Raw genomic sequence first — 15,352 nt, 5'->3', positions numbered from 1 at the left:
TATCTTTTGATGAGTAATCCTGATCTCACTGAGGAGGCTCTATAATGTTCTGGGGCTGCATGCAGTCAGCATGCTGTAATTCACAGGCAGGAGCAAATTGAGATTGTTCTTCACCATCTCTAGCAATGTTGGATCCATGAATTTGAATGAGGAAAAAATGTACATCTTTATTTTCCACTATCCTCTAACTAAAACTTAACATTTTCTTAAGTTACGACTTAAAAAAAAATGTTCTGAGAAGGGGTCCTTAGGCTTTCCCAGAGTGCCAAAGCAGGACCCATGACATACACAAAGGTAGAACTGTTAAGTAGTAGGGAATACTTCTTCCATTTTGATCCTGAATAAGACATTCTCCATTATAGGGGTGAACATCTTTAGTGAGAATATAAATCTATCCTGGCTTATTGCCTCACAGTGTTGCTAAGGGTTATTGAATGGAGTTCTCTCTCTGGAGAGACTTTGGGGGATCATGTATCCTCCTAACCCATGTGTGAGACGGTCCATGTTGGAGGAGAGCTGCCAGGGTGGCATGTTCTACTGTATCAAAGACTTTTTAGAAAATTAACCAACAGTCACCATGGTAGGAATCTTGTATTCTTGGAATCTTTCACTCAATTGTGTGACTATAAATATGTGATCTGCTTTGGAAAATCCTTTGCCAAAGCCTGACTATTCCCTTCTCATATTTTTCTTAAGAATATCCTGGACTAGACAGAGGGCTTCTTAAACTTTTTCAACTTGTGACCCTTTCAACACTGGTAAAGGATCTTAACCTTTCTTGTACCATGCATGGACCCTTTTGGCAGTCTGGGGAAGACTGTGGTCATCATCTCAAAACCATGGTTTTAGATGCACAAAATAAAATAGATAAAATTAACAAAGGAAACCAATTAAATGGAAACATAGTTAAAAAAAATTTTTCTTTAAAACAAATTTACAGAGCCCAATTTAAGAACCTCTCCCCTCCATAGAGCATCATCATAAACTTTGTATAAAGTTATTCTTCTTTCCAGCCCATCCAGCTGCCAAAACATCTTCCTACAGCACAAGTCTGTGAAGGGCTTTGAATGCATCTGGAGAGTTTTATTTTCTCCTGGCAGCAATTGGTGTCACTAATGATTTGCTCTTGTTCCATGTTACTGCCTGTCACACCCTCTGTTTCAACCAGACTGATCTACCTAATACTCCTCCAGGCAATCACAGTGTTGGACATCTGTGCATTCCTGTAGGCTGTACCTGAAATGCCTTCTCTCCTTTCATCTTCTCTTCTAAGCCTTAGCTTCCTTCCCAGCTCTGCTCACACATCACATACTCCAAGAAGCCTTTCCCAATTTCTCAAGTACTCAGAGTTCTTAATCTTTTTTTGTGTCATAGACCCCTTTGGCATTCTGTCAAAGCCTGTGAATCACTTCTCAGAATTATGTTTTGGAATGCAGTATAATACACAAACGGGCAGCTAGGTGGCATGGTAGATAGAAGGCTGGGTCTAGAGTTAGGAAGACATCTTCCTGAGTTCAAATTGAGCTTCAGAAATTTGCTAGCTCTGCAGCCCTGGACAAATCACTTAATGCTTTTTGCCTCAGTTTCCTCATCTGTCAAATGAACTAGAGAAGGAAATGGCAAACCACTCCAGTATCTTTGCTAAGAAAACCCCAAAATGGGTCACGAAGAGTCAGAAATGACTAAAAACAACCGAACAACAACAAAAATACATAGCATTTCAAAGGAAAACAATTATTTTGAAATGTAGTTATCAAATTATTTTTCAAAATAAAAGTTCATACATTCTAGGTTAAGAACCCTGCTTTGATTGCTTGTGGTTTTACCCTAATCCAGTTGTTTTGTGTTTATTTGTTTGCTGAAATGTTATTTAAAATATTTATTATTTAAAGTTATTAATTAAAAAATTTATTATTTAAAAGCTCTGTAATAACTTCCTGTTGCCTACCAAAAATACTCCTGTTGCTGGGCATTTAGGGCCCTCCACAATTCCGCTTAGAACAACTATCCAGTGTTATATTACACTTCAATTCTGTTATCCATTCATATTGTACTTCTCTCCATCCGTCATTCTGATCCTTTCCTCTCCCATCTCCAAGTTTCTGATTATTTTGTCCCCTCTGCCTAGAATGGCCTCCTGCCTGGAAAACTAAGAGGCTAAATCCATAGTTTATACATAAATAATGTGTCAAAGGCAAGTTCCTGACTCCGAGGCTGACTCTCTGCATGATGCCATATTGTATTCTCTTTCTCTGTCTTTTTTTCTTTTTGGAGGAGGCTAGTGAGGCAGTCCAGGTTAAGTGATTTGCCCAAAGTCGCACATAGTAAATGTCAAGTGTCTGAGGCCAGATTTGAACTCAGGTCTTTCTGGCTCAAGGGCCGATGTTCTCTTCACTATGCAACCTAGCTACCCCTGTATTCTCTTGATAAATGTAATGGTAACCCAGGAGCCAAGATGGCAGAGTGATCTGTAATTGCTATCTCCCCTCCCCTTGTTGACCTTGACAAGCCCAGAGAATATCTCTCCAGGAAAAACCCCGGAACAGTGGGAGCAGCTGAAGGGGTAAACAGACTCTAAGCACATGAGGCTAAGAAGATCACTAAGGAGGGTTCTTCTTGCTGTGGCTGAAGGGGACCAGTGCAGGATCAGAGTTGTCCCAGACAGCCCCGCCTCCACAAACTGGGAGAAGATCCTGAGCCTCAGGGGGGTGAAGCCAGCAACTTCCAACACCAGGCCCCCAGGCATGCCTCAGCACCCCAGGGGAATCGAGAAGACACTAGTGCAGATGGGATAACCAACCACTGAGCTTGCCTATGTTCTAGCTCAGAGAGAAGACATCCTGTGGCCAGACCACCTTTTCCCTACACTTAACGAGCTAACTCCAGGGTAACTGTGGGGAAACCCAAAAAGACCTCACCTGGCCTCTGCTTTCCAACACCAGCCAGCTCAGCACCAGGTAAGCTGCAGTATTTTAGCTTCTAGCTGAAAGAACCAGAGACCACAACACACAAAGCCTCAAGTTTTAGGCACATGAACTGTGGAACAGAACCCCTTGTGCCCCAGAAGCAGAGATCTACTTTAAAAGCTTGGAAAAGGGTGATTATCAAGAGTAAGAAGCAAAGTAGAAAAGAAAAAGACCATAGAATCTTTTTATGGGGACAAGGACCAAAACCCAAATACCAAAGAGGTCAGCGTTGAGACTGTACTCCCATCTGAAACTTCAGAAGGGACTCTGAACAGGTCTGAAGCACAGAGAGCCTTCTTGGAAGAGCTCAGGAAGAATTTTAAAAGCCTAATTAGAGAAATAGAAGAAAAACTGACTTTAAAAATATTAAAAAAAGAAATCAGAGAAGAATCTAAAAGGACAATTGGACAAATGAAAATGGAAGTACAAAACCTAACTGGAGAAAATAACTCCTTAAAAGGAACAATTGGACAGATGGAAAAGGAGATGCTAAAGTTAACTGAAAAAAACAATTTTTTTGTTATTTTATTTGTTTTCAGTGTTCTACAGTCACTTCCATATATCTTAGATTTTTCCCCTTCTCCCCTACCTCCTCACTCCCTCCCTGACATGGCATACAGTTTTATATAGTTTCTACAGATACATTCCTATTAAATATGTTTTCACCTTAGTCATGTTGCATCGAAGAATTAAAATGAATGGGAGAAATCATAAAACAAACCAAAACATAATACAAAAGAACATAATCTGCTTCATTCTGTGATCAAATTCCATAGTTCTTTCCCTGGATGTGGAAGGCATTTTGCCTTAAGAGATCATTGGGAATTATTTAAGTCCTTGAATGAAGAAAACAGTTTGATAAAAATTAGAATTGGGTAAGTAGAAGCTAATGAATCTATGAGACATCAAGAATCAGTCAAACAGAATCTAAAGAATGAAAAGATAGAAGAAAATGTAAAAAAAATATAATGATAAGATATCAAGGGCAGGGACTGGGCTTTAAAAAAAATCTTTGATATATATTATACACAATATACTATTATAGATAGTAGGTGCTTAATAAGTGTTTGTTGAATAAGAAAATAGGTGTACGGATTTGTAGTTACTGATGTCTTGTACTGATATAGTCTCATTTTTATTCATGCTTCTGGCATCTTCGCATTTGAGAGTTCTTATAAAATGATACCCCAGTGCTCTCCAGCCCATGTAGTGTCCAGCATGGATTTCTTAAGTGGGTATTTTGTTCCAGTTGTTCCCAGTGATGTCTTCTCTGAAGTCCTGTTTCTACTTCCTCATTTAGCCTGTTAGTGACTGAAGTACTAAGAATCCAATTGTGTGGCTGATAATGAAAATAGGACCCACTGTGCCAGTGTAAATCTCTTTGTTGTTCACTTTCCAATTTCATTTACAAATGCTTTTGGATGCCGTGGCTCAGTGGGCTGTCACCCCAAACTAGATTGCTTTTTTCTTCCATGACGTTTTGCTGTTTTATATCTTTGATGTCCCAGTCCCCCATGTGCTAAATGAGAAAAAGATCAATAGTATATACGAAGTTGAGAAGGCAGGTGGATGGGACCAAGTACTTACCATAGTGCTTTTTAAAATGGGCTTGTATTCAGATCTAGGATGGCTCTTGGTTCCATGTCTCTTCATTTGGCAAAAAAAAAAAAAAATTGAAGCATTTGCTGCCTAAGGTGGTTTCTGTGTTTTGTTTTGGGGGGATAGGGTGGTGCACTTCTTGTTTTGGTGATTGCTTTACTTTGGGTAAGATTTTGTAGGGAATGGTGATTGTCCAAATCAGTATCTTTGCCTTTTTTTCTATTTTCCATTTTTGGACATCCGTGGCTTGTTTGAATAAGTCTCATTGAAGCTATTTTGGTCATCTTTATTCATGTTGACTCTGACCTTTGCTGAAACTAGTTGAGTAATTGCACAGACAGCTGATTCTAACATGAGTCACATATCCATAATTAGCAGTTTCCTGTTTATTAAGATTTAGTTTCTTTTTATAATGTTTGGCACTTACCATGACTCTTTTGAAAAAGGTGTGCATGCAGGCATTTATACATCTCTGATACCTATAACAGACAGAGGGAGAAGGCATCTCACCTTTCATTTCTAAAATTTGAAGCATATTTCCCAGTATGCTTTTTACCATCCTCCTTTGTGTCCACTTGGAAGAGATAACAGTTACTTAGACCTCTAAGGGACAGACTTCAAGAGAAGGAAACTGAGGCACAGGGGACAAAATCTGAAGCTTAGAGATGGAAGAGGAAAGGATGAGAATGAGGGTGGAGAGCAATGCAGGTTGGCTGGACTGCAGACTGTGATGAGAAGTAGTGTGAGGTAATGTAGGCCAGATAGATTTGAGCTGGATTGTGGAGGGCTCTGAATGCTGGGATCCAAGTATATTGGGAAAGCACCAGTGAAGCACTGAAGACTTTTTTCAGTTTTAAAGAAGAGGCATGATGTAGTCTTAGTGTGTTATTACTGGAAGGCTTAAAGATGAAGTAGTGCAGTTACAGCCTTCAGTGAAAGTTATCCTAGCTACAGGCTAAGAAATAGAGAGCAGTGGTTTTGAAAGACAAGGTACAGTAATAATTCGGGGATATGACCAGGATCTCTATAAGATACAGGGGGAAAGGAAATATGTAAACAGTATTTTGAAGGAAGGAGCAAGTTTTTGACTGGATGTACGGGAGAAATACAAAAAGTCAAAGGTGTTACTACAATTCCTGCGTAGGGATGAAATTCCCTAGGAAATTGTTGGAAATCAAAGCTGCCCAGCCATTACCATGCCAGACTGAGTTGATGAGGAAGGTTCTGTTCACTTTTGTGTGTCCTGGTCACGTATTTCCTCATCAGTAAAATGAAGGGAGTTGCCTCCGACGTCCCTTTTACCTCTGCATCTCTGATCTAGTGAATGGTCTCAAAGGATCTTTTCTTGGGTATGGTGATGCAGTGACCTGGGTCAGATTCCCCAGGTGTGTCAGCCCCCCTGTATGAATCTGCACACGTTACACTTAGCCCTCTCAGAGCCTTAGGCTCCTCCTCCGAAAGTTAGGGATTGAAGAGGATGGTTGTTGGGGTGAATTTGGAGCTCGCAGATTTAGAGCTGAATCAGACCTCAGTTAACGGTGCCCGACCTCCTCATTTTACAGAGGAAGTGCAGTGCCTTGCCCAGTTACACAGCTGGTAGGGGTCACAGCCAGGACTGGCAGCCAGCCATCTGATGTCAGATCCAGCCCGCGCTGTTCCCGGCCTCTCACTGCGGCTGAAGGAAGAGGACAGTGACAGTTACAGGGCAGGTTATTGTATACTGTATCACCAGAGGCAATCCCGTACCTTCCTCCTTTGGCCGAGGAGCCGATTGAGGTTGGTGCTGAATTGGTTTTCCTTTTCCCCAGGCGTGTGCGCCCGCGAGGGGGAGGGTTGAAACGGCTCGTGTAAGAACAAAAGGCATGGATAAGAGAAAATGGACCTCCAAACAAGTAACACAAGTACGACGCCAGTGTAAGTCTCCTCTGGGTGCAGAGAAGGGGCTCTGGACGGGAACAGGCTCATTTAAAAGCCGCTCAGGTCTTTAAGAAGTCAGTCATCACCCCTTCTACGTGGGGGCTCTCGGAGATGCTCCTGCCTGCTAACGTCCCCGCCCCAGCCTCTGTAGATGCTTCTGGTGCTGCGCTGGCCCCGCCCCCTTCTGGCTCCGCCTCGATTCTGCTGGCGCTTGCCCCGCCCCTACCTGCTGCTGGCCCTGCCCCCTGACTGACCTAGGCCAATGGCTGCTGCTCACACCGTATCCCTGTCTGGCGCCGGAAGCTATTGTGAGATGCTGTCCCGCCCCCTGGCTGACAGCCCGGTGGCGGCTGCTGACGTCATATCCCCGCCTTTGTTGTTTGAAACTAGCGAGATGCTGCCCCCAAACCCTGTCTTCTGCTGGCCCCGCCCATGACTGATAGAGCTCAATGGCTGCTGCTGACACCTATCCCCGTGTTGGTGCCTGAAGTTGCCCCCGACCCTTCCTCATCCTGATTGCTGTTGACACCCTATCCTCTCCGGGTACTTGAAACCAGTGGGAAATGCTGGTCCCGCCCTCTGCTCGTCACCCCCCGCCCCCCGCCCGCCCTGCCCTTTCTTTGTGTCTGAGCCTGGTTGGCCCCGCCTCCGCCACCTGGGCCGGCCCCTGTGCGTAATCAGTCACGCAAGCACACAAAGCACGTCGAAACGGGAAGTGGGATCCAAAACAAACGAGCCGGCTGCGTGGGCGGCGCTGCGACCGGCTCGCGGTAGGGGCGGGGGCGCTTGGAAGCCGGGCCGCCTGTCCCGCCCCCGCTTCTGTGCGTCTCGGAGAGAGGAGCCCCCGCCGCCCCGCTCCTTCCCAGCCGAGCGCGGCCTCCCCGGGGCCTCCCCGCGGCCTCGGGACCATGTCGGCCATGGAGAAGCACCTCTTCAACCTCAAGTTTGCCGCCAAGGAGCTCGGCCGGAGCGCCAAGAAGTGCGAGAAGGAGGAGAAGGCCGAGAAGGCCAAGATCAAGAAGGCCATCCAGAAGGGCAACACGGAGGTGGCGCGCATCCACGCCGAGAACGCCATCCGCCAGAAGAACCAGGGCGTCAGCTTCCTGCGGCTGAGCGCGCGCGTGGACGCCGTGGCGGCCCGGGTGCAGACGGCCGTGACCATGGGCAAAGTCACCAAGTCGCTGGCCGGGGTGGTCAAGTCCATGGACGCGGCGCTGAGGAGCATGAACCTGGAGAAGATCTCGGCGCTCATGGACAAGTTCGAGCAGCAGTTCGAGACCCTGGACGTGCAGACGCAGCAGATGGAGGACACGATGAGCAGCAGCACCACGCTGAGCACGCCGCAGGGCCAGGTGGACCTGCTGCTGCAGGAGATGGCGGACGAGGCCGGCCTGGACCTCACCATGGAGCTGCCGCAGGGCCACACGGGCTCCGTGGCCACCGTGGCCTCGGCCGAGCAGGACGAGCTGGCCCAGAGACTGGCCCGCCTGCGCGACCAGGTGTGACGGGCGCCCGCCGGCCCCGGCCTGCCTGGTGTTGCTGCGCGCCCGCCGGCGCTCGCGGCGTCCTGGAGCCGCTGTGCGGTGCCCGAGCGCCGTCGTGGCCGCGTCTGCCCCTTCCGGAGGCGGCGAGAGTGTGCCCCTGGAATGTTGTGGCCTGCCACGGCGTGGTGGAGGACTGGGGCTTAAGTGGTGCTGAAAATCGGGCGGAGTGTCCGGCGCTGCGGATGGGATTTAAGTGACTGACCTCCCACACCTTCTGTCCGCCACCCTCTCCCCGAATAGGCATTGGATGATAACGGGACAGTTGGGGTGTCTCTTTAATTTGGTTTCTTAGCAAAAAAAAAAAAAAATTCAGTTTAGAATGTTTCTGTGTTAACATCAAAGACTGCTATTGGCTTTTATTCTCTTTTCACTAGATTTCGTTTTAATTAGCAAAAGCATTTTTACGTCATGTTCTAACTACTGTTTCGGTGCTGTAAATTATTTGTCTTTACCTGAAAAAAGTGCCATGTCACTTCATTTATGGAAGACATTAAGTTTACGTGTGGTTTTGTTCATAAACTCACAGCTATATTTAAACTTGCATTGTCTCAGATATGTTGAAGCACTAAGATTTATAATGATTCCATGAGCTAGCTAATTCTTTTTAGACTGTATTTTAAAAATATGCTCCTTTATGTGTAATTAATTCTGTTATGTTGTTATTCTCAGATCACTTGACTGTTTTTGAAAAATCTGGCCTTTGTGTCTGTATAAGACAAATGTTAAGGATAATGAAATGATACAAATTCCAAAATTAAAACTATATTTTAAACTCCCGGTTAAATGCTTTTATCCCTTTTGTCTTAAAGCAGCCACTTTTTAATAACTGGCAAAATGAAAAAAAAAACTTGAGGTATTTTTAAAATGGAGCCATAGACGGTTTAAATAACTCTGTTACTCAGCTGAAAAGTGGAAGTGTATTAATTTGGTTTTTTGAAAATTGACTGGGTTGAGGGAGAGTCATATGATATTGGAAACCAGGAACAGCTGTTAATGACCGGAGGCCAAAAGGAAGGCAGTTTGGTGCCCAGGTGTACTTTACTTTGGTCAGTTTATCTTAACTGAAAGTGGAAGTTAAAATATAGCTGTGATTTTCTAAGTTAATATGGAGTAAACAGTGACTCTTCAAAATGGCACGGCAAATGTAGGGGTCAGGGCTAAGGAAGTATAATTTTTCTCTTGCTGGAAGATGTCTCCATAAAAGAATTCCAGTGTTTTTTCAGTTAAGGAGGTTCTGTCCCACAGCACATTGCTGTAGGAAACCTTCCTGTTGTGAGTCTCGAAAGTATCCGAAGTGCAATTGTGGAGTGACTTGTAGCACAAGGTGTTGGCCATTACAGCTACTATGGTCATTAACTTCCTGAGGATTGTTCTTGAGAAGAGATGTTAATGGAGATTACTTGAATATAGCTAAATGCAGTTAGGAAGTAAAGTTTGGTTTGTAACTGTTAGTGTCCTGGTTACAGGATCCTTAACTGAATAATGTTTCTATTTCCATGTGGAAGTCTTACTTTCTTCCCATTAAAATGGTCTGTTTCTAATTCTAATTCTTCTAAGAATACCTAGAAGAGATTACTGCAAGCCAAATACAAAAGGGAATATAGTTTCCTTATTTTCCATAATCGTAATTAAAAACGTAAATCATTGCAGATCTTGGTTAGAAGAAGCTCTGTAAGGAGGAAGGAACAAAATTCACATTGTAGTGAATCAGAAAATGAGTGATTTTTTTTTTTTTTTGGAGGGGTGGGAAGGAGGAAAAAGTCTATAGACAGTTCCCCTGGAAGGGAAAGGTTTGCATTCTTTCCTAGTTAACGGTATTTCGGCTTGGTCACACCTGGAGTATTGCCTTCTGTCCTGGACAACAGTAGAACTTACACATTTAGGATTGATAATATTCCAAAAAAGGAATATGCTGCTTCTGGAGTTAATGGGTCCTCCATCTTCTGAGGTCTTCAGGTAGAGACCATAGTTGTTTGGTATGTTGGAAGGGATTCTTGTTCCATTCTCTCAAGTCCCTTCCAACTATTAAATTTTATAACTGAGTTTAGTTAACTAGGAATAATAAGTAAATGTTGAAGAGACTTGGGAAAACTCAGGTCAAACAGGGAAAGAGATTTTAAATGAAACCATCAAAGAGGAGAAAAATGTCAGTATTACTTAAACAATAAGATGTTTTGTTGGGAAGGGAGAGATGTTTCTGCAGGATGAGGGGGGGATATTGCCAGCCTTGTGTTTTATTATTTTTTTAATTAAAATGTTTTTTCCAATTTACATTTTCTCTCATCTGCCTCCTCACCTGTTACTCCAATTTTAGTATATGTACTGCTGCAGTGAGTGAGCTTAATCCTTATGTTTTAAAAACAAAACATGGGGAGTCTCTTTGCTTAGGAGAACCTAAAATTGAGAAGAGGAAGGGATGTGTGTGATGTATACTTCTTGGATGTGACTGTATTGGGTAATTAAGCTATATTTGAAGTCTCATGTTTCTGTTTTACAATCTTATTACCTTTGCCATGTATGTACTGGTATTAAAAATCAGCAAACCTTTATTAAGTGTGCCAAGCACTGTGCTGAGTGCTGGGAATACAGAAGGGTATGTATCTCTACAATTTCAGACAACAATTTTCTGGGGAGTTTGTTTCAATAGAAACTACACTATAAATGAGTAGTTGTCAAAAAAGATGTCCTAGCAATTTCCATCCCATTAGGTCGGAATGTACTTAGAATATTAATAGCATTACTGAAGGCTGTTCGGGTGGATCCCTATGTGGGCTGTGTCCATGTAGAGTCTGTATAAGTAGAAATGGAAGGGTGCTGCTAAAGAGAGTTCATTTTCCTTTGATTCCTCTTCAAGGCATCCATAATCACAGGAGTATCCTTATTAAATAAATGCAATTAAGTCTTGAGTGGGAGAGATTCAATTATTTGGCTTTTTTTCACTTTTAGCTAAATAAAAAACCATCGCATCTTTCTGGTAAATTGCCTTTCCCTGAAGACTTGGATCTCTCGATTATTGAAAAGGTGAAAGAAACTGAGCGAGATGAAGAATTTGGTGATTCCTTTGGTTAGTATGCACGTCTTTTAAAAGTTGATTTAAAATGTAGCAGGTTGCTAGATAACTAGCTAAAATGTAGAAACATCTTTAAATATAAAAATTCATTACCTGTATCTAAAGATTGTGTTGTGAGAACTGCTTTGTTTGTTTGAATTCATTTTCCTCATTTTTAAGTGAGTTGAAGCTGGGTTTCTGGCATCAATAAGAACATTTTTTACAATTGTAGAGTTCTTATTACATACAAAACAGCTTTAAAGCTGATTTTTGTGGCTGTGTGCACTGCTATGTAGCATGAAACGGGCAGCATGGGTTAGCTGAGAAACAAAAGCAGAATATGTCTTGCTCAAATGATGGGGTCAGAATTACCTAGGATGCACAGTGCTGAGCACACCTTGGAGACCAATGTAGAATTAACTTTTTTCAGTTAGTTAGCAAGTGTTTGTTAAGGGCTAATCTGTGCCATGGACTGTGCTAAGCCCCTGGAATGAAGCCCTCGAGGATCTCAAAACCTAGGAACTCCCACTTGCAAGCCCGCTGTATTCCCCAGGTTCCTAGGAATTCTTGGGGTCCACTAAATGAGGTGGCATCTTGGTTTTCTTGTCAATTACAGCCTTTCTCGTTCTACTCCCCAGAGTGTTCCCAACCACTCCCACATACTGAGCAGTAATCCCACTTTCCCTAACACATGCCAGGACTTCTTTACAGTCCAGGGGCTTCCTTCCATTTGTAGTCAAATCTGTTCCCTCTAAGGGTTAGAAATCTGGGTCCTGCGAGAATTTGAAAATACTGTAGAAAACAAACAACTGGCTATCACCCAGTTCTCTTTCCAGAGAGTTTGGTGTTTACTTTAAAAGGAAAATAGGCAAATTGTGGTCTTGCTACAGATATTGAGCTTTTACAGCCAGTATCCATTCTCCATCTTTGCTGTCCTCTGGACTGGTTGGGTATAGGTTTGAGAGCCATGTTGGTGACCAGGCCAGTTAGCATAGCTGAGGAAGAGCCTTTTCCTGGGTGAAGGGTGACAGAACTCTGTCACTAAACAGAAGACTAAGTTGCCTCAGGAGCCACATTTGCTTGGCAGTGATAAATACTGAGGAGCAGGAAGCTAGGATCTATTCTAGAGAAGTGTTTCAGTCTAGGGAGATCTGGAGGGCAATCAGAAGGCCCACATCTACAGCTGCATTGTAGTTTTTGTTGACTGTTCACATGCTGTTCTTTCAGTAGGGCAGTAGTGTTTTTCACACTGCTATTCATTATTATGTAGGCCCATGAGATCCCCAGAATATGACAGCACCCTGATTTATGCTACTGGGGCAGTGGATCTTTGGAATGAATTTTGATAAGACAAGGATAAGGACTTGAGAGAAATTAATATACTATTATACTAGTGCCTTATTAATTTGTGATCCATCCTTTTCCTCCTGTTTCTGTTAAGATCCAGCTACTAAAAAGTCTTGACAGTTTTAGAAGGATGTAACAGTAGCTAATCTCCCAGCTCACAAGGCACATGCTAGTTTGGTTGGAACCCCACCCATCTTGGAAACATAATTTCTCTTTAGAATATAAACATAAACCAGTCTGGGCAAGCCTTTACCCTGGATGGAGGAACCCCTGTCCTTGATCCCCTCCATTAGAGTTTAGGGTAACCCAGCTCATGAAGGAGAAAACCAGCCAGAGATGTCTAGATATAAATGACTTCCCCTTTCCAGAAGCCTTGAGGATCCTGAGCCTCCTGATCTAGCCACATTCCCTGCAGGAGACTAATGATCAATCCCACCTCATTAAATGTCCTCCAATTAGGGTTGAGTTTTACTTGTCAGTTGAGTTGGAGTTCCCTCTCTGAAGGCAAACATCTAATTTAAGGTATTTCAGTCTCCCTTGATGTCTTCTTCCTGAAAGAAACCACTGACTATCAATTTATTATTAGCTAACCTAGTTTAATAAATTGATTATTAATTACCTGGAAACTGTCTCTCAGAGGTGTTTTTTTGTCACAGACTGGACCTGTCATTTCACTGATATTTGGTTGATAATGACCTAGATGACTGACTTTAGTGCTGGAGCTTCTATTGTCACTGAAGTAACTCAAGGATGAGGCAAGCCTGCACAACATACAGCTAGCAAGCTGCTTGCCTCACCTTTGAAAAATGTAGGGTTGACACTGCATTCTCCTGTTTGTCTCTAGTCTAACCTCTCTGCAGCCCAAAAGAAGTTTACAAGTTGTGCGGGTCTGCTATAAGAACTCTTCATTTCCGTCGATTTACCATGTCATCTTGGATCAAGAACCCTGATTTACATCACCTTTGTGGACTGTCTCATTTCCTTGGATTTACCATGTCATCTTGGATCAAGAACCCTGATTTACATCACCTTTGTGGACTGTCCCATTTGCCGCGCTGCAAGTCAAGATCACTTGTCTATGCTTGTCACCCCTAATCTAATACTGTACCAAGTCACTCCATAATGCAGTGCTTCATTGGTGACATCCCATACCATCCATGTAATTTGAATACAATATTTCCTAGTGCTGAATTTTGCTCAAGTAATTTCCAATTCGCTGTTTGAAAACTATTTCATTCTGGTCTTTCCTGGCCCCTTTGATCATTACTGATGTTTTGGGAGGACTTATTATGTCTGAAGCTAACCTGAAGATAACCCTAGAGGCTACTAAAATTTGCTAAGTACCAGGGGCTGAGTGGTGCTAGAACCCTGGAAAGCTTTTGTAGGGATGGAACTAAGCTTGGCTATGTTGAGGTTTAAGCAGTGCTTGGGACCCCAAAATACCGATGTACTGAGTGCTGCCTGAATGAATTCAACCCAAACCTTCTTTCAGCCAAAGAAAAACAAAAGTTTATTAAAGATCCACCATATTGGCCAGACTCTTAAGGAATCTGTGCACCTGCATAGAAACAGGATGGATCTTATATACAGAAAGATTCTGAGAGTGGTGGTCTAGGGAGTGTCTTGATAGAATTGGGGTGGCCAGAAGTCAGAACCAAGAGAATGGGATTTTGATGGGATCAAGAATGGGAAGCAGCCAGAGGCAGTTGGACAAAGTGATAATGAAAGGCTTATGACCTTGGATGATCCCCCTGATGAAGTGGGAAGATTCAAGAAGAGTTCATAGGGGTTTCCAGAGCTTATACCCAGTCAGATACAGCCAGGAATCTGTCCCATCCAAACCCCCAAGAATTTGCCATAAGGTGCTGTTGGTCCTTTGCCCTCTTGGCTATCTTTCCAGTTTCGTTGAGCATTCTTCCCCTCTCACACTCTGTAATTCAGCCAAGTTGGCCTGCTCCCAGATCCTCAGGGACAATGTTCATGGGTCTATGGGTTTCTGCACTGGTTCTCTCCCGTACTTTACCTAGTCCCTAGCCTAGGTAAGGTATTCTTGCCTTACCTCTGCTTCATAAAGACCTCGTCCTTTAAAATGTGCATCTTAGGCATCATCTTTTTTTAAAGAAACACTTTACTACAGAGGTTTGAGAAATAAAGAAATTATAGGTGAGGGGGGCTTCCTCCCCCCACCCCCCCAAGAGGGAGAACATGGATAAGTTCTGCTTACCTCTGTGGTTATAAAGAAATCCAATATGATGAAATATACATTGGGTCAAACAAGAAACAGAAACCTGTGCATTGTCAGTATAACAAATAGGCAGAAAATGTAGCTTTTCTTTAAAACTAGAAAGCAATAGGGCTAGATAAGCTACATAGTCATTGGCTCAAACATTTCGCAGTGGTACATGGATTAAGAGCAAAACACTTTTCTCAGGCATAAGCCTGATCTCCTCTTTCTTAACAGAAGACATGACATTTCTACTAACCAAAGATGAGAACAACTCTCAAAATACAGGTCATGTTCTTTAAACAAAGCATTCACACTTTGTCTCACAGGAAAAAATTATAAATGCAAAAAATATATTATCTGAGGAGCAGAAAGGAAGTGCTATGAAGGAAATTATTAATATCAGTGATTTGGGGAAGTCCAGAGTTCCCCTCCCCCCTTTCTAAAGTCCTGATTTGAGAAGTTCAGTCTCTTGAAAGACATTACTGATAATGAGATTGGAGTAATGTTTTCTGTCATTGCTAACCCATCAGAGTTGATCACCTTCATGACCATCCCCTTTTCAAAGGCCTTTGACCTTCAAGGGTGAATGGTCTTTTTGTTAACATTTTGGCATTATTAATAAAATGACTAAATTATCCAGAAATTAATGTGTCTCAAGCTTTTTAAATGTCAGTTAAGAGGTCCCAGGGGTATAAAGAGCAAC

General features: G+C 43.0%; 2 protein-coding genes across 2 annotated transcripts in view; both read left to right on the top strand.

The window, feature by feature from the left end:
• The window catches only part of CENPU (centromere protein U), a 53,147-nt gene that overhangs the window by 8,860 nt on the left and 28,935 nt on the right, over positions 1-15,352 (top strand). The window contains exon 3 of the mRNA XM_072624003.1: positions 10,973-11,090. Coding sequence (XP_072480104.1) covers positions 10,973-11,090 — 118 coding nt within the window. The remainder of the gene's footprint in view (positions 1-10,972; positions 11,091-15,352) is intronic.
• Positions 7,266-8,120, top strand: LOC140514041 (charged multivesicular body protein 1b-like). The gene has a single exon (XM_072624005.1). It carries the CDS (start codon positions 7,391-7,393, stop codon positions 7,985-7,987), a length of 597 nt encoding a protein of 198 aa, XP_072480106.1. The 5' UTR covers positions 7,266-7,390; the 3' UTR covers positions 7,988-8,120.

Source organism: Notamacropus eugenii, chromosome 7, assembly GCF_028372415.1.
Source record: "Notamacropus eugenii isolate mMacEug1 chromosome 7, mMacEug1.pri_v2, whole genome shotgun sequence".
Taxonomy (NCBI): Eukaryota; Metazoa; Chordata; class Mammalia; order Diprotodontia; family Macropodidae; genus Notamacropus; species Notamacropus eugenii.
Note: the sequence above shows the minus strand (reverse complement) of the source record. Positions and strands in the feature narration are given on the sequence as shown.